Source organism: Oncorhynchus masou, chromosome 7 (assembly GCF_036934945.1).
Source record: "Oncorhynchus masou masou isolate Uvic2021 chromosome 7, UVic_Omas_1.1, whole genome shotgun sequence".
Classification (NCBI taxonomy): Eukaryota; Metazoa; Chordata; class Actinopteri; order Salmoniformes; family Salmonidae; genus Oncorhynchus; species Oncorhynchus masou.
In genome coordinates this window covers 27,109,090-27,134,349 of record NC_088218.1, presented here as the reverse complement: position 1 = coordinate 27,134,349, position 25,260 = coordinate 27,109,090, and the positions used below count along the sequence as shown (strand labels likewise).

At 42.9% G+C, this 25,260-nt stretch overlaps 1 protein-coding gene across 3 annotated transcripts in view; it reads left to right on the top strand.

Annotated features, from left to right (window-relative positions):
• Window positions 1–732: 732 nt before the first annotated feature.
• LOC135543613 (ATP-binding cassette sub-family B member 6-like) overlaps window positions 733–25,260 on the top strand; it is a 28,267-nt gene continuing 3,739 nt past the window's right edge. Inside the window, exons 1-19 of one of the 3 annotated variants that reach the window (XM_064971017.1) lie at window positions 733–925; window positions 2,193–2,713; window positions 4,523–4,666; window positions 6,869–7,058; window positions 7,320–7,412; window positions 8,864–9,056; window positions 9,985–10,106; window positions 13,542–13,651; window positions 13,908–13,973; window positions 18,701–18,826; window positions 19,630–19,706; window positions 19,974–20,037; window positions 20,695–20,780; window positions 22,946–23,003; window positions 23,166–23,270; window positions 23,546–23,720; window positions 24,087–24,199; window positions 24,682–24,776; window positions 25,047–25,115. In XM_064971017.1, the coding sequence (XP_064827089.1) occupies window positions 2,198–2,713; window positions 4,523–4,666; window positions 6,869–7,058; window positions 7,320–7,412; window positions 8,864–9,056; window positions 9,985–10,106; window positions 13,542–13,651; window positions 13,908–13,973; window positions 18,701–18,826; window positions 19,630–19,706; window positions 19,974–20,037; window positions 20,695–20,780; window positions 22,946–23,003; window positions 23,166–23,270; window positions 23,546–23,720; window positions 24,087–24,199; window positions 24,682–24,776; window positions 25,047–25,115 (2,402 nt within the window). In that variant the 5' untranslated portion in view covers window positions 733–925; window positions 2,193–2,197. Of the gene's footprint in view, window positions 926–2,185; window positions 2,714–4,522; window positions 4,667–6,868; window positions 7,059–7,319; window positions 7,413–8,863; window positions 9,057–9,984; window positions 10,107–13,541; window positions 13,652–13,907; window positions 13,974–18,700; window positions 18,827–19,629; window positions 19,707–19,973; window positions 20,038–20,694; window positions 20,781–22,945; window positions 23,004–23,165; window positions 23,271–23,545; window positions 23,721–24,086; window positions 24,200–24,681; window positions 24,777–25,046; window positions 25,120–25,260 lie in introns of those variants that run through there. The other 2 variants (XM_064971016.1, XM_064971018.1) reach the window with 2 other exon arrangements.

Genomic DNA, 25,260 nt, shown 5'->3' with positions numbered 1-25,260 from the left:
TATCTTCAACCACCAACTTACCATCCTGAGACAAGGCCGAGTATAGCCCACAACCCAGACAGGAAGATCACATCAGTGATTCAACCCACTCAAGTGATGCCAAGTCTAGAACCAACAAGACCCTGAACAGCTTCTACTCCCAAGCCATAAGACTGCTAAAGAGTTAGTTAAATAGTTAACCAAATGGTCAAATAATCACTTTATTTCTAGTTATATGTGTATATCTGTCTCAAATAATTCGTACCCCTGCACATCAACTCGGTACTAGTACCCCGTGTATATAGCCAAGTTATCACTACTCATTGTCGATTTATTATTACTTGTATTAATACGTGTTAATACTTTTCTATTTCTCTTTCTCAATTAATTGTTGGGAGGGGCCGTAATGAAACATTTCACTGTTTGTCTGCACCTGTTGTTTACAAAGCATATGACAAATACAATTTGATTTGATTTGTAATGCATTGAAATTGCTACTCCTCATTTTGATAGGAACGATCAAAAATGTATTTTCTTATCCATTTTAATCATCTGTAGCTAAGATATTGGTATACTGACTGACTGTATAATGTTGGCATGTTGGCATTTTGGCATTTTGATGTGAGGTATGATGTCTTTGTATGTACTGTCATCTACTGGCCATATATGAGATTGCGTAACATTATATTTGAACATGCTTGTTGTCCACGGGGCTCTAGGACCCGGTTCAGGCAGTAGTGTTTTGTAAGAAAGTGTCGATTGTCGAGTGATGGAATACTTTACTCCATGCATGCCACAAGAAGAATAAGGACAATTTACAAGTGGATACAACAAGATTACCATTATTGTTGTTTTTGACTTTTAATATCTCTTCGCGTAAAACGGGTTATTGGTTTGGAGCTTCAATTCACTAAATCGCTTTCCAGCACCAGCTTGTCTTGAGAAGGTGAGTGTTGTAATAACAGCAACAGATCTAAGCTAGCTAATTTAGCTAACGTTAGCTATCTTGATAGGTCAGACAGATAACGCCACAAATGTATTTATTTAAATTTTTATTTAACTAGGCAAGTCGCACAAACGATAGCTAGGGAAAAACTCTACTGCTAAGGTTATTCTGAAGCTCTGTCGTTGTTGTCACATTGTTTAAATATGCCGTCTGTCAAAGAGCGGGCCACCAAGAAAAACAGGCTAACAATGCCACTGGGACAAATGCATCATGATTACCATGATAATATCTGTAGTGCTCAAGAAATGATTCCATGAGAGCAACAACATCTGAAGCATTTGTTTAGAAAGTTCGATTTCATATGACGACAAAAACATAAACATTGGAGGTTTTTTTGGGGGGGGGTTATGATAGTAAGGTACAGTTGTTCTGGACATTTATGTACATCCAAATGAATAATTTTATTAGTTGGAACTACAATGTGCACCATGACCTCTCTGAACTGGAGCTTGTGAGGGCTTCGTTCCTACATACCAAGCTACTCCATGGTACATTAGCCATGTGTCAGCACACCACTGTAACCTAATTCTCGTATGATATTTTGAATGAATATCAGTTGATGAAATGTGATGTGTTTCAGGTGTCTTAAGTGCCTTGACTGAATCAGAATTGGTCCACAGCCCACCCCAGATGACAGGCTGGGGTGCTTTTAGGTGCCATGACTGAAGCACTAACCATATCCTAAAGTTCACAGCCCGAAATAGCAGGGTTGGCCTGGATCGCTTAGGCCTATTGGGTCTGTTAAATGATTATAGACTAGGAAAAGATGCTTGCTGTGTTTTGCTTCATAGTACAACACACACACACCTCAAGGAAATTCAATCTGCTCTTGACCCTGATACATTAAGTAGAGTATAGCATGATTGTCCTGCAAAATAATGAACAAGTGTTCATTGTGTAGACTAACTTCACTTTTGATTGCTGCTGGGGTAGTTATGAATGGAAGAAGTTAGACTAGTTGAATGTCATCATGAATCGCAGTTTAGAATAGGATACAAATACGGTCCGGTGCCAATACTGTTTTGGAAAACTAATTTCATGCAGTCTACTGTATGATTTCCTTTGCCTGTCCTGCCTTTTGAAAATCTCTTAACATACATGCGGACCAGGTTTCTGATCTTGAGCCCTATGTGTAGGCTTAATGTGGTAGTAATATGTCTGTTATAGTGAATACTCTCTTTCCCCTCCCTGTCTCCCCAGCTCCCAGCCACCATGGTGGTAGTGCAAAGCTACTGTGAGGCCAGCGCTTCCATCTCCGAAGCCTGGCTGGAGGGCGGCATCTCGCCCTGCTTCTACTTCACCCTGGTGCCCACCGTCCTGCTTACCCTCTCCTTCTTCTTCGGCGCCTTCCACTGTGTCTGCTACCGCCGCTACGGAACCGAGATGGAGCCCAAGTTCGTGCCGCGCTCGCGCCTCTATGGCCTCCAACTGGCAGTCTCGCTGCTCCTCCTGCTGCAGTTCCTAGGGGGGCTGGTGTGGAGGGCAGCCGGAGGAGGGGAGCTCCCCGGCTATGTGGTGCTGTACGGCTGCCTGTCCATGTTGGGCTGGGTCTGGGCAGTGGCCCTGCTAAGGCTGGAGAGGAGGAGGGTGCTGGTGAGGGACCGGACGCGGGGCCACAGCATGGTGCTGCTGCTCTTCTGGGCTGTGGCATTTTCAGCGGAGAACCTGGCCTTCGTCTCCTGGGCCAGCCCCTACTGGTGGTGGGGCCTGGAGAACACACAGCAGCAGGTGAGAGAGGACCAACGGTATTGTTGAGGGTTTAACATTATAGAATGTCCCCAATAGAGCTGACGTGACTCCTCACTCTATATATCACTCAGAGACACGTCTGTTCTTTATAATGTATTTATATCTGAATGTTTCACAACCTTGCCTACTGAACGTGGCACTGGGGTCTGTTCAGGAGGGTGTAGCGTTAGAGGACCTTCAGATAGAAATGTATTTGTGTAGAATAAACATGTTTAACTGTCAGGTTAAGTTGGAAATGGTGTGAGATCTGTTCCTTGCATTTCTGTCTGCATCGTTTGAAACGTTTCATCTCTTTGAATGAACCCCACAGTGAGGATGAACTGCGATCCCACTCCCTAGTTTGTTTGAGGTTGTTAAAATGTTGACATATATTGTTACTGGCTATTAGTGTTAAGTTTAACATTGAGTTTTTACATTCCATCACACAAGTCTAGTAATTGGCCTCCTAAAAAGTGAGTTAGTCTACTCATAGGGTGTGATACTGTATCTGCACAAATGGGACACATAGGCTAGGTTTTATGTTTCTTAAATCCCATTTTGTATTGACTGTTGTGATTGTAAAAAAATATTACAAAGCAGTTTCTCGCAAGAAGACTGCTAATATAGAAACTGGCATTCCAACCATGACACAGCAGTGAAAGGGGGCGGAACCATTCTCATTAGTCAGCTTTAAGTTACTCTGGAAGTGCAGAGTCATTGCCCTATCATGTCATTCTACATCCGTCTCCCTCTGGCCATGCCCCCAAATATAAATTTTGTAACCAATCAGATCATGTCTTTTCTTAGTCCCACCCTGTGGCTGTCATTGGTCGTCCTATTCAGCATGACTTTAGATTGAACAAGTCATGTCTGGAAATATGGCTGTTTAATATGTCTCCCAGGTGTGTTCAACTAATGCATTCTGAATACATCTTCATTAGCTTTTTACCAAGCTTTCACCATTTTCGTTCTTCCAATGGGTTGTTATACCACAAAGTATATGACACGGTCCACTGTTTACTTTGTGTCATAATATGTACAGTATTTTACTTTGTCAGTCTGACTGTAACCACTAACTCACCTCTCACCTTTGAATGATAACCTCTGCCTCACAAAGCAGACTTGATGACAAATCTGCTGATGTGCCCTTGAGCAATGCACTTAACCATAATTGCTCCTGTAAATCGCTCTGGATAAGAGAGTCTGCTAAATGACTTAAATGTAAATGGTATGTGTTGAATGGAGTATTGAAATCATTTTTTCTGTGTTTTATGCAGTTATGCTTGTCAGTCAGCACTTATTTAAAGGAATACAAAACTCACTTATTTATTTTTTTACTCCTGATGTGCACCATTTGCGATTGTGATGGGATTGTATTAACAGTCCCATTGGGATTGAATTATCAGTGGACAACATACTAAAATATAGTATATGAGTGCAAGATTCCTTTAAATAGTCAATGTGTAATTGCTACATCCATTTTTGAACTAATGATCTACACCCATTGATTCTTGAAGATTATAACTTTTGAATGCCTCATGAGCTTAGTTCAACTGTGACACCCCATATGAGCTTGTTTTACTTTAATGTTTATAACATTGTAAATGTAAACAAACAGTGTATAACCTCTAAAGAGGGTTAAAACTATAATGTTTATACCATGGATGGTCAGTCCTTGCATCCATAGCTCTGTCTATGTATTTGAGTGGTTCAATTTCTCCAGGCCATTCCCTCTGCTTTTTACCAAAACTGCAGTTTGCCCCTTTAAAGGTTCAGTCATGACTTAGCGTTTTTCATTCATTACCTCAGGTGGAATTTTCTCTGTGGTTGATGCGCTTCATTGGCACAGGAACACTCTTCTTCCTGGGCCTGAAGGCTCCGGGGTTACCACGGAGACCGTACATGCTCCTGATCAACGAGGACGAACGTGACGTGGAGGGCGGCACTGGCCAGGTAACCTAGTAATGGAATCGAATGTTATTTCTCACATGCGCCGAATACAGCAGGTGTAGACTTTACCATGAAATGCTTACTTACAAGCCCTTAACCAACAATGCAGTTTTAAGACAATAGAGTTAAGAAAATATTTACTAAATTAACTTTAAAAAAATTAAAAACAACAATTTTTTTAAATATCACATTAAAATAACAATAATGAGGCATTTTACAGGGGGTACCAGCACCGAGTCAATGTGCGGGGGTAGAGGTTAGTCAAGGTAATTGAGGTAATATGTACAGGGAGTTAAGGGTAAAGTGACTGCATAGATAATAAATGGTGAGTAGCCACAGTGTAAAAAAAGGTAAAGGGGTCCTGGATGGCAGGACGCTTGGCCCCAGTGATGTACTGGGCCGTATGCACTACCCTCTGTAGCGCCTGCCGAGCAGTTACAATACCAGGTCTCGATGCAACTGGTCAGGATGCTCTCAATGTTGTAGCTGTAGAACTCTTTGAGGATCTGGGAACCCACCAATCTTATCAGCCTCCTGAGGAGGAATAGGCATTGTTTGTGCATTCTTTGCGACTGTCTTGGTGTGTTTGGACCATGACAATTTCTTGGTGATGTGGACACCAAGGAACTTGAAGCACTCGACCCGCTCCGCCACAGCCCCGTCGATGTGAATGGGGGTGTGTTTGGCCCTCCATTTCCTGTAGTCCATGATCAGCTCCTTTGTCTTGCTCACGTTGAGGGAGGTTGTTGTCCTGGCCTGACCTCCTTCCAAAATGCTGTCTCGTCATTGATCAGGCCTTCCACTGTTGTTTCGTCATCAAACTTAATGATGGTGTTGGAGTCATGTTTGGGTGAACAAGGAGTACAGGAAGGGACTAAGTACGCACCCCTGAGGGGCCCACATGTTGAGGATCAGTGTGGCAGATGTGTTGTTGCCTTCCCTTACCACCTGGGGGGGGATCCAGTTGCAGATGGAAGTGTTTAGTTCCAGGGTCCTTAGCTTGGTGATGAGCTTTGTGGTCACTATGGTGTTGACTACAGCTCAGCATTCAATGAACAGCATTCTCACATTGGTGTTCCTTTTTTCCAGGTGTGAAAGGGCAGTGTGGAGTGCAATTGAGATTGCATCATCTGTGGATCTGTTTGGGCTGTATGCAAATTGGAATGCATCTAGGGTTTCCAGGATGATGGTGTTGATGTGAGCCATGACCAGCCTTTCAAAACACTTCATGGCTACCAACTTGAGTGCTACTGGGTGGTAGTCATTTAGGCAGGTTATCTTGGCATTCTTGGGCACAGGCACTATGGTGGTCTGTTTGAAACATGTAGGTATTACAGACTCGGTCAGGGAGAGGCTGAAAATGTCAGTGAAGACACTTGACAGTTAGTTCACACATCCTCTGAGTACACTTCCTGATAATCTGTCTGGCACCATGGCCTTGTGAATGTTGACCTGTTTAAAGGTCTTGCTCACATTGGCTACAGAACAGCTGGTGCTCTCATGCATGCTTCAGTGTTGCTTGCCTCGAAGTGAGCATAAAAGGCATTTAGCCTGTCTGGTAGGCTCGCGTCATTGGGCAGCTGGCGGCTGGGTTTCCCTTTGTGGTCCGTAATAGTTTGCAAGCCCTGCCATATCCGATGAGCTTCAGAATCCTTCTACACCGGCTCTATCTTAATCCTGTATTGACACTTTCCATGTTTGATGGTTCATTTGAGGGCATATCAGGAATTCTTATAAGCGTCTGGATTAGTGTTCCGCTCCTTGAAAACGGCAGCTCCATGGCTTCTGGTTGGGATATGTACGTACGGTCACTGTGGGGACGATATCATCAATGTACTTATGGATGAAGCCGACGACTGAGGTGGTATATTCCTCAATGCCATTGGATGAATCCCGGAATTTATTCCAGTCTGTGCTAGAAAAACAGTCCTGTAGCTTAGCATCCGCTTCATCTGACCACTTCAGTATTGAGCGAGTCACTGGTACAACCTGCTTTAGTTTTTGCTTGTACGCAGGAATCAGGATGATCAAAGGTTATTTTTTTTTCTGGTTGCACAGGTGACATGTTGGTAGAAATTAGGTCAACCCGATTTAAGTTTGCCTGCATTAAAGTCCCCGGCCACAACCCTTTTTGTTGTTGTTTATTGTCTCTGTCTGTATTTATTAAGTTCACAATAACCCCTAATATCTCTATCTGTATGCCAGCCCCTGTTGGATGGGGCAGAGGAATCCCAGTCTACCTGGCAGGACTTTGGGCAGAAGGTGCGTCTGCTGGTGCCCTACATGTGGCCCAAAGGCAGCATGCTGTTACAGGGCCTGGTGGTGCTCTGCCTATGCCTGCTGGGTCTGGAGAGGGTCATCAATGTCTTCGTGCCCATCTACTACAAGAACATTGGTGAGAGAGCATCCCTCCTTTCGCAACATCTGCCCTCGATCCAGCTTTTATCTGGATTCCTTTTTAAATTCCTACTTGTTTGCTGTCACAGCCTTATTGGTTGTGTTGCAGGTTGTCTTTATTGGTGCTGCGCTGCATATTCTCAGAAGAATTGTGTGATATCATTGTGGCTGACATATGATAATCTGCCCAGCAAAACTGCAGAAAAGATGACCTGGGACTGTCAACCCTTTTCAAAACCTCTCTCTCTCACTCTCATAGTGAATGAGTTGACTGATGGAAGCAGCTGGAAGACCTTGGCCACCACTGTGTGTGTCTATGTGTTGCTCAAGTTCCTGCAAGGTGGAGGGGCAGGTGAGTGCAAGGCTCTAAAGTGCGACTCATTTGGTAAATAATATTTTGCCCTGTGACTTTTGGGAGCACTGTGCAAGTATGAAAACAATCTCCCAGATAATTGTTGTAATGATAAGACTTAGCCGTACCGTTGTCTCTGAGTTCTCTAGAGAAATAAGCGAGTGCAGTGTCCTTGTTGCACCATTACTACAGCGAAAGCAGCTTGTTTCTCGCCCAACCAGGTCAAAAGATCTGACCCGTATTAGTCCCGCAACATTTTTATCTTCCTATAGCGGATAGCTGGGACCACATTCTACATTCATAAACCATGTTGTGGGCCAGTCTAAAACTACTCGCGAACCATTTGTTGACACTTTGTTCTGTCATTGGCTAGCTAGCTAACAACCTGGTGACTTGACCAGTCTATCCAGACATTTGAGGGCGCAGAAAGAAAGGAAAAGGGATAGCTTCTTCAGGAGATCAATGAATACAACAATGAATGAATGAGGGATATATTGCATGTCATCATCACGAACCTGAGTTTTTAGAGAGACCGTGTAAAATGTTTTATCTAATGCATCTCAAACAATATGGTGTATTTGCAGACTGCAAGTCGGGGCATTTTCTGATGTGGTCATTCCTTGATATCAGGAAACGTCCATTGGTGCCTGCCATTGGTCAATTCTGGTGTTATGCGACGGATGGTTTCTCGACACATGATTTGTTTACATAGCCGGTTAGGATAATTAGGTGGCAGGTTAGGTGAATTAGTGTGGCAGGTTGGGAGAAGACTAAAGTTAGGAAAAGGGTTAGGCTTAGCTACAATGCTACACTTGTCAACAACTGCTGTCCCCAATGTGAAAGAAACGGCCAAGGACCAATGGTGAGCATCAATGGGTGTAATTTGATGGGTCAAGAAACTCCTATATAAAAAAAACGCCCATAATTGCGGTCTGCAATTTACACCCTTCTCTCTCTCAATAGGAAAATAGTGCTTTTAATATTAATTACATTGTAATTTCAATTACCGGTATTTGTATCAACGTTTTAGCTTTTATAATAACCTCATGTATTTACAGTGTTACATATTAGTTTCCAGGGCACAACATGTGCTTCAAAAGCAGCTATAATTCATCAAAGCCTAATATAAGCTATATATAAATCAATGAAACAATATATATATATATATATATTCTGGTGCTCCTAAATTTGATGTGGTGCCCCTAACTTTTAAAAATTGGGAACACCAGTGATACCAATAAAAAAAATTTAAAAAATTAGAGCCCTGAGTGAGGGGGAATTTCACCTCCCATATTGTCTTTCTATGCTACACCCATTCCTTGGTCTCCTTAAGTACTGTTATTTTAAATGTCTCTCTCACTCTATATATCTCCTCTCCCCAACCCCACTCTTACCTTTCCCCCCTGCCCTCTCTCTCTTCTTCTCTTTCCTGAACCTCACTCTCTCCCTAGGTGCATCTGGCTTCATCAGTAACCTGCGCTCCTTCCTGTGGATCCGCGTGCAGCAGTACACCAACCGGGTGGTGCAGGTGCGTCTGTTCGGTCACTTACACTCACTGTCACTGCGCTGGCACCTGGGCCGACGCACCGGGGACGTCCTGCGTAGCATCGACCGCGGCACCTCCTCCATCAACAGCCTGCTCAGGTGAGTCTCCAAATAATAAATTGTGTGCGTGGTTTTCTGAGCCACGCCCCTACCTTTTTTTAAAGGTATGCATATCTGTATTCCCGGTCTTGAAAACCCCATAGATTAGGGCCTAATGAATTCATTTCAAGTGACTGCTTTTCCTTATGAACTGTAACTCAGTAAAATATTTTAAGTTGTTGCATGTTGCGTTTTATATTTTTGTTCAGTGTATATACTGTACAGTGCCTTCTGAAAATATTCACAACAAAACAACAAATGATTTAAAAATGAAAAACTGAAATGTCTTGAGTCAATAACTATTCAACCACTTTGTTATGTAAAACTTAAATAAGTTCAGGAGTAAAAATTTACTTAACAATAACATTTAAAAAGCAGACATTGAATATCCCTTTGAGCATGGTGAAGTTAGTAATTATACTTTGGATGTTGTATCAATACTCCAAGTCACTACAAAGATACAGGCATCCTTCCTAACCCAGTTGCCGGAGAGGAATGAAACCGCTCAAGGATTTCACCATGAAGCCTATGGTGACTTTAAAACAGTTACAGAGTTGGCTGTGATAGGAGTTGGCTGTAATGGCTGTGATAGGGTAGCCATCAGCGGTAGCTCACCGCTGCTAAATTAATATAGAGGAAACGCTGGACATACGTGTTTGATCTTGGTGTGATTTACCTTATCCTCAAAGTTTAGAGACTGCTTCCTCAGGGGTTTACTCAATTGTCAAAAAGAGAGATTAAACTGTTCTCCTTTCCACCTTAAAATTGAGTCTACATTCAATTTCTTCCATCACTACCAACCAGTGTGATGTGACCCAACTATGATCCCCCTGTAGTATGTCTTATTTTCTTAGTGTCATCCTAACCTCTGGACAGTCTGTGTGTTCATTCCGAGTTAAACCTGGCCTCCCTCTCTTTCTCCCCACAGCTACATTGTATTCAGCATCTTCCCCACCATCGCAGATATCGTCATCTCCATCATCTACTTCATCACCTACTTCAACGCCTGGTTCGGACTCATCATATTCGTCTGCATGTTCCTCTACCTCAGTGAGTACAAGGCCTCCTTTCTAGAACCAATTCAGTTATATTTCTAAGGTAATAATAATTTGATCTGAGTCAAATGTGTGAAATACTTTCAAATGACTTGACCTGCACCAATGGAATAGTCCCAAAAATATAAATTAAATCTAATCAAAATGTATTGGTCACATGCGCCAAATACAACAGGTATTCACCTTACAGTGAAATGCTTAATTACGAGACCCTAACCAACAATGCATTTAAAAATGTAAAATACGGATAAGAAACAAAAGTAACAAGTAATTAAAGAGCAGCAGTGAAATAACAATAGCGAGACTATGTACAGAGGGGTTCCGGTACATAGTCAATGTGTGGGGGAACCGGTTAGTTAAGGTATTATGTACATGGGTAGAGTTATTAAAGTGACTATGCATAGATGGTAACAACAGAGAGTAGCAGCGGTGTAAAAGAGTGGGGGGGACAATGCAAATAGTCTGGGTCTTATGGCTTGGGGGTAGAAGCTGTTTTGAAGCCTCTTGGACCTAGACTTGGCGTTCCGGTACCGCTTGCCATGCGGTAGCAAAGAGAACAGTCTATGACTTGGGTGGCTGGAGTCTTTGACAATTTTTAGGGCCTTCCTCTGACATCGCCTGGTATAGAGGTCCTGAATAGCAAGAAGCTTGGCCCCAGTGATGCACTGTGCCTTTTGCACTACCCTCTGTAGTGCCTTGCGGTCGGAGGCTGCGCAGTTGCCATACCAGATAGTAATGCAACCATTTTCTCGATGGTGCAGCTGTAGAACCTTTTGAGGATCTGAGAACCCATGCTAAATCTTTTCAGTCTCCTGAGAAGGAATAGGTTTTGTCGTGCCCTCTTCACGGCTGTCTTGGTGTGCTTGGACCATGTTAGTTTGTTGGTGATGTCGACACCAAGGAACTTGAAGCTCTCATCCTGCTCCACTGGAGCCCCGTCGATGAGAATGGGGGCGTGCTCGGTCCTCCTTTTCCTCTAGTCCACAATCATCTCCTTTGTCTTGACCACGTTGAGGGAGAGTTTGTTGTCCTGGCACCACACTGCCAGGTATCTGACCTCCCTATAGGCTGTCTCGTCGTTGTCAGTGATCAGGCCTACCACTGTTGTGTCATCGGCAAACTTAATGATGGTGTCGGAGTCATGCCTGGCTGTGCAGTCATGAGTGAACAGGGAGTGCAGGAGGGGACTGAGCACACACCCCTGAGGGGCCCCTGTGTTGAGGATCAGTGTGGCGGATGTGTTGTTACCTAACCTTACCACCTAGGGTGGCCCATCGGGAAGTACAGGATCCAGCTGCAGTGGGAGGTGTTCAATCCCAGGTTCCTTAGCTTATTGATGAGCTTTGAGGGCAGTATGGTGTTGAATGCTGAGCTGTAGTCATTGAATAGCATTCTCACATAGGTTTTCCTTTTGTCCAGATGGGAAATGGCCGTGTGGAGTGCAATAGAGATTGCATGATCTGTTGGGGCGGTGTGCAAATTGGAGTGGGTCTAGGGTTTCTGGGATAATGATGTTGATGTGAGCCATGACCAGACTTTCAAAGCTACATGGCTATAGATGTGAGTGCTACAGGTCGATAGTCATTTAGGCAGGTTGCCTTAGTATTCTTGGGCGCAGGCACTATGGTGGTCTGCTTAAAACATGTTGGTATTATAGACTCGGACAGGGAGAGGTTGAAAATGTCAGTGAAGACACTTGCCAGTTGGTCATCGTATGCTTGCAGTACACGTCCTGGTAATCTGTCTGGCCCTGCAGCCTTAAAGGTCTTACATCGGCTGCAGAGAGCGTGATCATAGTCTTCCGGAACAGCTGGTGTTCTCATGCTTGTTTCAGTGCCATTTGCCTCGAAGTAAGCATAGAAGTAGTTTAGCTCATTTGGTAGGCTCGTGTCACTGGGCAGCTCTCGGCTGTGCTTCCCTTTGTAGTCTGTAATGGTTTGCAAGCCCTGTCACATCCAACGAGCATCAGAGCCGGTGTAGTACGATTCAATCTTAGTCCTGAATTGACACTTTGCCTGTTTGATGGTTCGTTGGAAGGCATCGTGGGATTTCTTATAAGCTTCCGGGTTAGAGTCCCGCTCCTTGAGTGGCAGCTCTAGCCTTTAGCTCAGTGCGGATGTTTCCTGTAATCCATGGCTTCTGGTTGGGGTATGTACGTACGAACACTGTGGGGACGACGTCATTGATGCACTTATTGATGAAGCCAATGACTGATGTGGTGTACTCCAAAATGCCATCGGAAGAATCCTGGAACATATTCCAGTCTGTGCTAGCAAAACAGTCCTGTAGCTTAGCATCTGCTTCATCTGACCACTTTTTTATTGATCTAGTCACTTCCTGTGTTAATTTTTGCTTGAAAACAGGAATCAGGAGGATAGAATTGTGGTCAGATTTGCCAAGTGGAGGGCGAGGGAGAGCTTTGTATGTGTCTTTGTGTGTGGAGTAACGGTGGTCTCTAGTTTTTTCTTTTATTTATTTTTTTCCCCTGGTTGCACATTTAACATGCTGATAGAAATTTGGTAAGTTTCTCTGCATTAAAGTTCCCTGCAACTAGGAGCGCTGCCTCTGGGTGAGCGTTTTCTTGTTTGCATATGTCGAAATACAGCTACGAAAAATACAGATGAAAACTCTTAAGTAGATAGTGTGGTCTACAGCTTATCATGAGATACTCTATCTCAGGCGAGCAATAGCTCGAGACTTCCTTAGATATTGTGCACCAGCTGTTATTTACAGAAATACATAGTCCGCTGCCCCTTGTCTTACCAGATGCCGCTGTTCCGCCACTGTTCCTGCCAGTACAGCGTATAACCAGCCAGCTGTATGTTGATAGTGTCATCGTTCAGCCACGACTCCGTGAAGCATACGATATTACAGTTTTGAATGTCCTGTTAGTAGTTTAATCTTGCGCATAGGTCATCTATTGTATTCTCCAAAGATGCATGTTTGCCAGCAGAATGGAAGGAAGTGGGAGTTATGATCGCCTGCGAATTCTCAAAAGGCAGCCCGCCCCTTTTTCTCCACCTCCTCTTCACGCATATCACGGGGATCTGGGCATGTTCCCGAGAAAGCTGTATATAGTTTGCGTTGGGCTCGTCAGACTCGTTAAAAGAAAAAAAGGATTCTGCCAGCCCATGGGGAGTAAACGCAATCCTGATGTCCAGAAGTTATTTTCGGTCATAAGAGACGGTAGCGGCAACATTATGTACAAAATTAGTTAAAAAATAAGTTACAAACAACGCAAATAAACAAACAAAAAACACAATCGGTTGGGAACACGTTAAACGTCTGCCTTCTTCTCCGGCGCCATTTTTACTCCAACTCCAAGCGAAATCAATCACACCTATTTGAAAGTATTTCACATATGCGTTCGACCGAGATCCGGTAATACCAATGTAATATTTCATAATGGTCCATCGATACATCTCTTCAGCCCTTACCATCATCATCACGGAATGGAGGACCAAGTACAGGCGAGACATGAACACCCAGGACAACAACACAAAGTCCAAGGCTGTGGACTCCCTGCTCAACTTTGAGACGGTACTGAGATGGTCCCATTGACCTTTAACCTCTACTTGGATTGTGTTCTTTAGGGCACACAACAGAAAATGTTTAAAAACATTATTCAACGTAAACATTCCAGGTAGTCCCTCCCAGTTTGTCTGTTTGATGCTTAATGAACATGACCCAGAATCCCTACCTGCCATGGTGGCACATGAAGATGCCCGCAAACATATTGTATTTCTGCAACTTCAGAGTTGCTTCATGGCTGCGATTTGTAATGTTTTTCCAACAGGTGAAGTACTACAACGCAGAGAATTACGAGGTGAACCGTTTTGAGGATGCCATCCTGAAGTATCAGGTAATCCAGGCTTTAGGATGTCAAACTCTGATGAGTTGAGAATATAGTTCTGAGTTAATTTACACCAGAGTGCTTGCTTTGGTTTTTCACATGAACAGTCCCAAGAACCCAGCAGAAATCAGCTTTTCATATATATGACTTTCATTTATCTGTCCAGTCTTTTATATTTAGCCAACAGTTGCATTCATGAGTTGTATTGACAAATGTCAATAATAAAATTAGGTCAGCCAAAGCAAAAATCTGATAAACATAAATTTATATGACTGCTGTATAAGTACAGAAGTTGTTTGTTCATTGGGAAATGAATGTCCAACTAGTCAGTGACAACTGGAGTTTGACAGCAATTATGTAAGCATATTACAGTATTAAATTACAGACACTTTGTCCTGGGATTTCCTATGATCTTCTATGTAGAAGAACCCCTTATCTTCTAACGATTCTTGTGTTGCTTGTGAGTGTTCGTGGGAGTCTCATCTTTTCATATACTGTATAGCGTTTAATAGTTCGTAGCTCAAACCATTCGGCCTCTACAGATGTTTTTGTTTACAAAACCCTGCCCTGGTCCCCTTCAAGATCCACCCTTGTCTCACAAATACCACTCTAGCTCAACCCCTGTTAATCACACAGACTACGGATGCAGAAGAAATAGACAAATCCAATGTTACAATCCAGAAGTCTGTAGCGCAAACACACAGTCTATAAAGTTAGAGGTCCTAAATCACGCCTTCATTGTGGTGGTGCTCATTGTCTTAACTTGCAAGCCCCTACCCAGCAGTGCAGTATTCAATATAATATCAAAAAAAGTATAATTAATAAGAAAATGTTTTGTAATAACACAAGAAATAAGAGAGGAAGCTATATACAGGGTAAATGTGCAATGTGCAGGGATACTGAAGTTAGGTATGTACATGTAGGCAGGGATTAGGAGAAAGTGGCAGGATAAATAATAATGGTAAACAATATGGCACAAGCGTGTGTGTGTGTGTGTGTGTGTGTGTGTGGAGTGAGTGAGTGTCAGCAGGTGTGACAGGCGGATGAATACACAGTGCCTTCAGAAAGTATTCATACCCCTTGAATTATTCCACATTTTGTTTTTACAGCCTAAATTCAAAATAGATTAAATAGAATTTTGTCTCACCCATCTACACACAATACCCCATAATGAGAAAGTGAAAATGTGTTTTTAGACATTTTTGCAAATGTATTTAAAATGAAATACGTTAATTTGATATTTCTGTAACTATTCACTCTCAGGAGTCAATACTTTTCGCGGTGATTACAGCTGTGAGTCTTTCTGGGTAGGTCTCTAAGAACTTTCCACACCTGGATTGTGTAACAAAGCTCTGTCAAATTGGTTGTTGATCATTGCTAAACAACCATTTTCAGATATTGCTTTTGATTTTAAAGTAGATTTAAGTCAAAACTGTAACTCAGCCACTCAGGAACATTTACTGTCTTCTTGGTCAGCAACTCCAGTGTAGATTTGACTTTGCGTTTTAGGTTATTGTCCTGCTGAAAGGTGAATTCATCTTTCAGTGTCTGGTGGAAAGCAGACTCAACCAGGTTTTCCTTTAAGGATTTTGCCTGTGCTTGGTTCCATTCTGTAAAAAAAAAATATTCTGAAAAACTCCTCAGTCCTTAATGATTACAAGCATACCCATAACATGATGCAGCCACCACTATGCTTGAAAATATGGAGAGTTACGGTACTCAGTTAATTGCTTTGACACATTTCTTGCAGCAGGTAGTCTAGTAATTAGAGTGTTGGGCCAGTAACAGGAACGGTTGCTGGATTGAATCCCCGAGCTGACAAGGTAAAAATCTGTCGTTCTGCCCCTGAGCAAGGCAGTTAACCCACTGTTCCCCGGGCGCCGAAAACGTGGATGTCGATTAAGGCAGCCCCCTGCACCTCTCTGAGGGGTTGGGTTAAATGCGGAAGACACATTTCAGTTAAATGCATTCAGTTGGACAACTGATTAGGTATCACAACTTTCCCTTTCCCTATTACTTTAGTGCCTTGTTGGAAACAGGATGCATGTTTTGGAATATTTTTATTCTGTACAGGCTTACTTCTTTTCACTCTGTCAATTAGTTTAGTATTATGGAGTAACTACAATGTTGTCGATCCATCCTCAGCTTTCTTCTATCACAGCCAAGTAACTGTTTTAAAGTCACCATTGGCCTCATGGTGAAATTCCTGAGCGGTTTCCTTCCTCTCCGGCAACTGAGTTAGGAAGGATGCCTGTATTTTTGTAGTGACTTGGTGTATTGATACATCAGCCAAAGTGTAGTTAATAACTTCACCATGCTCAAAGATATTCAACGTTAGCTTTTTTTTAAATCTACCTATAGGTGCCCTTCTTTGGTGCCCTTCTGCATTGGAAAATCTCTGGTCATTGTGGTTGAATCTGTGTTTGAAATTCACTGCTCGTCTGAGGGACCTTACAATTATCTGTATGTGTGGGGTACAGAGATGAGGTAGTCATTCAAAAATCATGTTCAACACTTACTGCACACAGAGTGAGTCCATGCGACTAATGTGACTTTAAGCACATTTTTACTCCTAACTTATTTAGACTTGCCGTAACAAAGAGGTTAAATACTTATTGACGCAAGACACTTCAGCTTTTCATTTTTAATTAATTTGTAAAGATGTCTAAAATGTATAATTCCACATTATTGTGTGTGTGTGTAGGCCAGTGACAAAAATCTAAATTGAATCCATTCAGGCTGTAACACAACTAAATGTGGAAAAAGTCATAAATAGTTTCTGAAGGCATTTTACATGTAAACAAAAGTGACTGTTAGCATATATTTAAATACTATGGTAATATACAAATGATAATATATACAGATGAAGTCGGAAGTTTACATACAACTTAGCCAAATACATTCAAACTCAGTTTTTCACAATTCCTGACTTTTAATCATAGTAAAAATTCCCTGCATTAGGTCAGTTAGGGTCACCACTTTATTTTATGAATGTGAAATGTCAGAATAACAGCAGAGAGAATGATTAATTTCAGCTTTTATTTCTTTCATCACATTCCCAGTGGGTCAGAAGTTTACATACGCTCAAGTAGTATTTGGTAGCATTGCCTTTCAATTGTTTAACTTGGGTCAAATGTTTCAGGCAGCCTTCCACAAGCTTCCCACAATAAGTTGGGTGAATTTTGTCCCGTTCCTCCTGACAGAGCTGGTGTAACGGAGTCAGGTTTGTAGGCCTCCTTGCTGGCACACGCTTTTTCAGTTCAGCCCACAAATTTTCTATAGGGTTGAGGTCAGGGCTTTGTGATGGCCACTCCAATACCTTGACTTTGTTGTCCTTAAGCCATTTGGAAGTATGCTTGGGGTCATTGTCCATTTGGAAGACCCATTTGCAACCAAGCCTTAACTCCCTGACTGGTGTCTTGATATGTTGATTCAATATATCCACATAATTCCCCCCCCCCCCATGATGCCATCTATTTTGTGAAGTGCACCAGTCCCTCCTGCTGCAAATCACCCCCACAACATGGTGCTGCCACCTCCGTGCTTCACGGTTGGGATGGTGTTCTTCGGCTTGCAAGCCTCCTTCTTTGTCCTCCAAACATAACGATTGTCATTATGGCCAAACAGTTTTGTTTCATCAGACCAGAGCACAGTTCTCCAAATAGTACGATTTTTGTCCCCATGTGCAGTTGCAAACCGTAGTCTGGCTTTTTATGGCGGTTTTGGAGCAGTGGCTTCTTCCTTACTGAGCGGCCTAACAGGTTATGTCGATATAGGACTCGTTTTACTGTGGATAGATACTTTTGTACCTGTTTCCTCCAGCATCTTCACGTGGTCCTTTGCTGCTGAGAATGATTTGCACTTTTCGCACCAAAGTACGTTCATGTCTAGGAAACAGAACGAGTCTCCTTCCTGAGCGGTATGACGGCTGTGTGGTCCCATGGTGTTTCTACTTGCGTACTATTGTTTTTACAGATGAACGTGGTACCTTCAGGCATTTGGAAATTGCTCCCAAGGATGAAACAGACTTGTGGAGGTCTACAATTGTTTTTTTGTGCTGATTTCTTTTGCTTTTCCCATGATGTCAAGCAAAGAGGCACTGAGTTTGAAGGTAGGCCTTGAAATACATCCACAGGTACACCTCCAATTTGACACAAATTATGTCAATTAGCCTATCAGAAGCTTCTAAAGCAATGACATCATTTTATGGAATTTTCCAATCTGTTTAAAGGCACAGTCAACTTAGTGTATGTAAACTTCTGACCCACTGGAATTGTGATACAGTGAAATAATCTGTCTGGAAACAATTGTTGGAGAAATTACTTGTGTCATGCACAAAGTAGATGTCCTAACCGACTTGCTAAAACTATAGTTTGATATGAAAGTTGTTGAAAAACGAGTTTTAATGACTACAACCTAAGTGTATGTAAACCTCCGACTTCAACTGTACATGTAAACAGGAGTAATAGTGACAGTAGCAGAATGAATAGATGTATACAACATTTTTTTGACCACAGAAGAATAGTTAAATAGAGCTTGCCATCATTAATGATGTTCTAGGATTTTAGAACTGCAACCAGCAGACATTTCTTTAGCTTTTGTATCTCTATCCTGGTTCTAGGTCTGTTCAGCAGTGCAAACAGACAGCACAAACCGATCTGGGACCAGACTATAACTCTTTTGATTGTACTGTTGCGTTTGTGGCCTTTTTGTCTGTCTGTCCCCTCCCGTCTTAGACCTCAGAGTGGAAGACACAAGCCTCTCTGGCCTTCCTGAACCAGACACAGAACCTGATCATCGGTTCAGGTCTACTGGCCGGGTCACTGCTCTGTGCCTACTTTGTCCAGGAGGGCAAGTTTAAGGTACTGAGCTCGGAGCCGTTACTAGCTTAAAGGGAAAGTTGAGTATTTTACAATTTAATGTTAGATGGTTCCTCACCCTGACAATAGTCTATGAGCCAGGACTATGATCATTTATCCATGTTTGGTTTTAGTAAATAACCACTTTCAGGGTGAGAAACTATTTAACATGAAGTTGTGAACTACTGAAGTTCCCGGTAAAGGTCTAGATACTCATTCTACTACCCTTTTCACACTATCGAGCCGACCGAAAACAAACTGCCCTGGCTCTTTTCACATTGTCCTTATCAGCACTGTTCCAGCAACTATGGTAAATGTCCGGATGTGTAACCTGACCAGTGCAGCTTGGTTTGCCTCGGTAGTGTGAAAATCCCTATTGACCCACCTCAAGCTCCCTTCACTCATCCACTTTTCTCTACTCTATGCTATGGCTATGTTGTTTTTTGGCTCTATGTCCTACATTAGATTAGAAAACGTTATTATACTCTATTAAGGAAATTATTTGTAACTTGCTTTGCCGACAAAAGCAATCAATACAAATGCACAACATCACTACTAGGCCGTGCAGCCTTGCTACTTTATGCATGTATGTTTTCATGCATGTTTGAACATTTGCTAAAAAACTTACCTTTGACACAGTGTTGTGGTACTACATGTTTTTCTCAGTAATACATGTGGTGTATGAAGTATACATTCAAGTCAGATGCTGTGCACTTTAGCCTGGTTAAACAAAACTGAACGAAGTGAAACAATAGTGAACCTAGTTTTCAGTCTGGTTTAACCAGGCTAATGCACTCTATTTCCAGGTTGGAGACTTTGTCCTCTTCGGCACCTACATCATCCAGCTCTACACCCCTCTCAACTGGTTTGGAACCTACTACAGGTGAGAGGTGTTATGGGCTGGGTTTCAATTCTACTTCCTGTCACCTTCTCTAGTCTCTTTTATGTCTGTCACTTATAGCTAAATGGACTGTTTTGGTTTCCACCATATTGCTTCCACATGTCTGACTTGATCAGGAAAGACACAAGCAAATGAAGCTAGACTATTGACACAGATCTATGGAAGGCATTGTTTATAGCATCATGTACTACAGTACCCATAATGCACAACTGGTTCTCTTTATAATACTTATGTCCTCAACCTCCACAGAATGATCCAGAACTCCTTTATCGACATGGAGAGCATGTTTAAGCTCTTCACAGAGGAAGAGGAGGTAATTTTGAAATTGGTTGTCAATGACCAGCTTTTTGGTGTGTATGGGAGATATTCAATTGGAAATGTCTGTCCTCTGCTCCACTCCTCCACCCTCCGTGACCTGGAAAAACGATAAGTGATCGAGAAGTACCAATTCGCAAGTAGGTAGTTTTCTCCCATCCTCGATTACCTACTTCGACCAAGGATGCACAATAGTATCCTCGTGGCAGGTAGCATGGAAGTGTTTTAAAATCCCTTCGAATCAGCTTTTGTTTTCTCGGAGGAGAAAAGCATGTTCACATTTAAAAACAATATACTATATACAAAAGGATAAGTCATTTTATCTATAAAATGTCGTGCACAACTAGCTAATTTAGTTTTTTTTTATCATTGCCCATTTATTTTGCTGTAAGCATCATTTGCCTGATGATGCGTCAGTGGAGAAAGTCTAATTTCATGAAAAGCTTATTTGTTTCCACTTATTTGTTTCCTTCTCCTCGCCACCTCTCCTTGATTACCTTCAACCTTTTTCAAACGAGGCGAGGACGGAAGAGAGGAGGGAGGAGGCAAGCAAAACCAATCGAGATTCTCCCTGTGTCAGAATCTAATCTTTGCACTTCATTATGGGAAATAAATCTTTTGTAATTTGATGTGCTTTATCTTGATTTCTCTTCAGGTGAAGGACATGGTGAATGCAGGGAACCTTCTCTATAAACTGGGAGCAGTGGAGTTTGAGAATGTGTACTTTAACTACACTGACGGGTAAGTCCTAAGATTTGTATTTATTTATATTCAGGTCTTGTTTGGACTGATGAAACGTGTTTAGGCTAAACACAGAGACTGATTCAGAAACAGTTTGATGAATAATTATATTTGTGGTAGTTCCAGCATTCTCCTTTGATCGGCGACATAGGTCTGGGTGCCTTGTAAGGATCTGACGGCGAGTGGGTAACCTCCCTTTACCATCGGTCCTATTAGCCAACGTACAATCATTGGATAATAAAGTAGACAATAAATAAAGCAAACAGGAAAATGCTCATCCAGAGGCAGCTCGTGGCCGGGGAATTTAATGCAGGGAAACTTAAATCTGCCTTACCTTATTTCTACCCGCATGTTAAATGTGCAGCCAGAGGGGGGAAAAAAACTCTAGACCACCTTTACTCCACACACACACAGATGTGTACAAAGCCCTCCATTTGGCAAATCTGACCACAATTCTATCCTCCTGCTTACAAGCAAAAACTAAAGCAGTAAGCACCAGTGACTCGGTCAGTAAAAAAGTGGTCAGATGAAGCAGATGCTAAGATACAGGACTGTTTTGCTAGCACAGACTGGAATGTGTTCCAGGATACTTCCGATGGCATTGAGGAGTACACTACATCAGTCACTGGCTTCATCAATAAGTGCATCAATGGCTTTGTCCCCACAGTGACTGTACGCACATACCCCAACCAGAAGCCATGGATTACAGGCAACATCCGCACTGAGCTAAAGGGTAGAGCTGCCGTTTTCAAGGAGCAGGACTCTAACCCGGAAGCTTATAAGAAATCACGCTACGCCCTCCGACGAACCATCAAACAGGCAAAGCATCAATCCAGGACTAAGATTGAATCGTACTACACTGGCTATGACTCTCGTCTGATGTGGCAGGGCTTGCAAACTATTATAGACTACAAAGGGAAGCACAGCTGCGAGCTGCCCAGTGACACGCGCCTACCAGACGAGCTAAATTACTTCTATGCTCGCTTCGAGGCAAGTAACACTAAAACATGCATGAGAGCATCAGCTGTTCCGGACGACTGTGTGATCACACTCTCCATAGCCAATGTGAGTAAGACCTTTAAGCAGGTCAACATTCACAAGGCCGCAGTGCCAAACGGATTACCAGGACGTGTACACTGAGCATGTGCTGACCAACTGGCAAGCGTCTTCACTGACATTTTCAACCTGTCCCTGTCTGAGTCTGTAATACCAACACGTTTCGAGCAGACCACCATAGTCCCTGTGCCCAAGAACACTTAAGGTAACCTGCCTAAATGGACTACAGGTAAAGGAGGACCGAGCACAACCCCATTCTCATCGACAGGGCTGTAGTGGAGCAGGTTGAGAGCTTCAAGTTCCTTGGTGTCCACATCACCAACAAACTATCATGGTCCAAACACACCAAGACAGTCGTGAAGAGGGCACGACAAAGCTATTCCCCCTCAGGAGACTAAAAATATTTGGCATGGGTCCTCAGATCTTCAAAAGTTACTACAGCTGCACCATCGAGAACATCCCGACTGGTTGCATTACTGCCTGGTATGGCAACTGCTCCGCCTCCGACCACAATGCACTACAGAGGGTAGTGCGTACGGCCCAGTACATCACTGGGGCCAAGCTTCCTGCCATCCATGACCTCTATACTAGGCAGTGTCAGAGGCAGGCCCTAAAAATTGACTCCGGCCACCCTAGTCATAGACTGTTCTCTCTCTCTGCTACCCCACTGCAAGCGGTACCGGAGCGCCAGGTCTAGGTCTAAAATGCTTCTTAACAGCTTATCAAATGGCTACCCAGACTAGTTGCATTACCCCCCCCCCCCCCTCTTTTACGCTGCTGCTACTCTCTGTTTATTATCTATGCATAGTCACTTTAACTCTACCTACATGTACATATTACCTCAACTAACTGGTTCCCCCACACATTGACTCTGTACCGGAATCCCCTGTATATAGCCTTGCTATTGTTATTTTACTGCTGCTGTTTAATTGTTTTTTTGATTTTTTACTTATCTGTTTTTTACTTAAAATTACGCTGTTGTTTTAGGGCTTGTAAGTAAGCATTTCACAGTAAGGTCTACATCTGTATTATTCGGGCGCGTTTGACAAATAAAATTTGATTAAATATATATTTTGTGCTTCTGTGTGTTTAAAAAAATTTTTTTTAAGGAAGGAGATCCTTAAGGACGTATCATTCACTGTGCAGCCAGGCCAGACTGTTGCATTGGTAAGATTGGATTCGAAGCTTCCGAGCATTACCCAGAGGTTACGCACACTTGAGCAGTGTTTGATTTCTCTCTATCAGTCATGGGATGGTTTGTGTCTGGACCATGTGTAGTACAGATGTTTCTTGCTTCTCAACAGTTTGTGTCTTTGTTGACATCCCTAGGTTGGCCAGTCAGGGTGTGGTAAGAGCACCATCCTTCGCCTGCTCTTCCGTTTTTATGACGTCCAGGGAGGATGTATCCGCATCGATGGCCAGGACATCTCTAAGGTGAGTAATTTGCCCAGTTGCACAAAAATAGTTCCCAGACAAACTACCTTGTTAGCAGATGCTGTATATAACATTAGGTTTGTTATATGTTGGTGGTCTTCTGGTTCAGTTAGACAGTATAGTTGATATGATACACCTGGGTCGTGTTCATTAGGCACCAAATTAAGAAAAAACTATTATCAGGACGTTTGAAAACGTTTTTCCGTTGCGTGTCCTAATGAGCTTGACCTTGTATTAATATAGTGTGTTCTGAGCCTCTTGGTATCTGGGTGCAGGTGAAGCAGGTGTCTCTGCGTGCCCACATTGGCGTGGTGCCCCAGGACACGGTCCTCTTCAACGACAACATCCGCGACAACATCCGCTACGGACGAATCTCTGCCAGCGACCATGAAGTGGAGGAGGCGGCTATTGCCGCAGACATTCACGAGAAGATCCAGACGTTCCCAGAAGGTATGGAAATACCACGACCTCTTTTTCTGGTTTCCCAGACACCGATTAAGCCTTGTCCTAGACTAAAACACTATTTCAGTGGAGATTCTCTATTGAGTCCAGGACTAGGCTTAATCTGTGCCTGGAAACCAGAACTGTATGTTGCCATTATATTTCTGTCTGTAGTTAACCTGAAGGTGGCTTATGGGTGTCAATATTGTTGTTTTAAGGGTTTGTATTTAATAACCACATTTGCAGAATAATTTTGACATCTAAATCTTCTCAAACAAGTGGGGAAATTTGCGGCGTTCACACAGTAGCTGCCAGGTGCATTGTTACTCTATGAGGTGGGTGACATTTGTGTCTGTTCTGTCTTTCCCCTCCCAGGATACGACACCCAGGTGGGCGAGAGGGGTCTGAAGCTGAGCGGGGGGGAGAAGCAGAGGGTGGCTATCGCCCGGACCATCCTCAAGGCCCCTCAGATCATCCTGCTGGATGAGGTAAACTTTCAGGAAGGGCCACCAGGAGGGTCAATGACCGTGTTCAAATAGATGCCCCGAGACACTGATCTTGGGTCAGTTTCATTTTTTCATTTTTTTTTTCATTTTTGCGCTAAGTTTAGGATTGGGGAGGGAAAGCTGGTCCTAGATCTTTACCTAGGAGAAACTTCACCCGGAGCGTTCAAATACTTTAAAAACACACACTTCCTCCCTCCTCTCCTTGAAGTTATCGCTGAGCTTACACAAATTGATAGATAAACACAATGGATCTATCACTTCGCTTTCACCAGTCCAGCCATGTCCAATCAGATATTTCTTCAAGGACGAGAGGAAGCATTCTTAACATATTTGATGAGGGCCAATGTTTGCCCCCACACCACTGATCCTCCTGTCATATTGTGTTACAGTGGATTAATACAAGTTCACTGAACTTGAATATTTTAGTCAAGTAATTTATCTCATAAAGTTTTCCCTCTGCACAGGCCACATCTGCTCTAGACACACAGACGGAGCGCAACATTCAGGCGTCGCTCACCAAAGTGTGCTCCAATCGGACCACCATCGTCGTGGCTCACAGGTAAGGGATGGGTCTCAGGTGGACAAAAATGCATGTATAAAGGGAACCCATACATTAGGATCAGTGGAGGCTGCTGAGGGGAGGATGGCTCATAATAATGGCTGGAACGCAGCAAATGGAATGGCATCATGATGTATTGGATACCATTCCACTCCAGCCATTACCACTAGCCTGTCCTCCTCAATTATGGTACCAACTAATACCCTTCTAATGTTAAGCTTATATGGTTTGGATCTGTCTTTAGTCTGATTGTGAATCGTCTGTCTTCAGGTTGTCGACCATCATCGGTGCCGACCAGATTCTTGTTCTAAGTGACGGTCAGATAGCAGAGCGAGGACGGTGAGGGAATGGTTGAACGAGTGATTGTTCTATTTCTGCACACTCCACAAGCCTATTCAAATCAAAATATTGTTTTATGCTCGTCAAGAAACAAACATCTAAAGAATGTATGTAAATGCCAAGAATGGGACAGGCCAATGTTTAT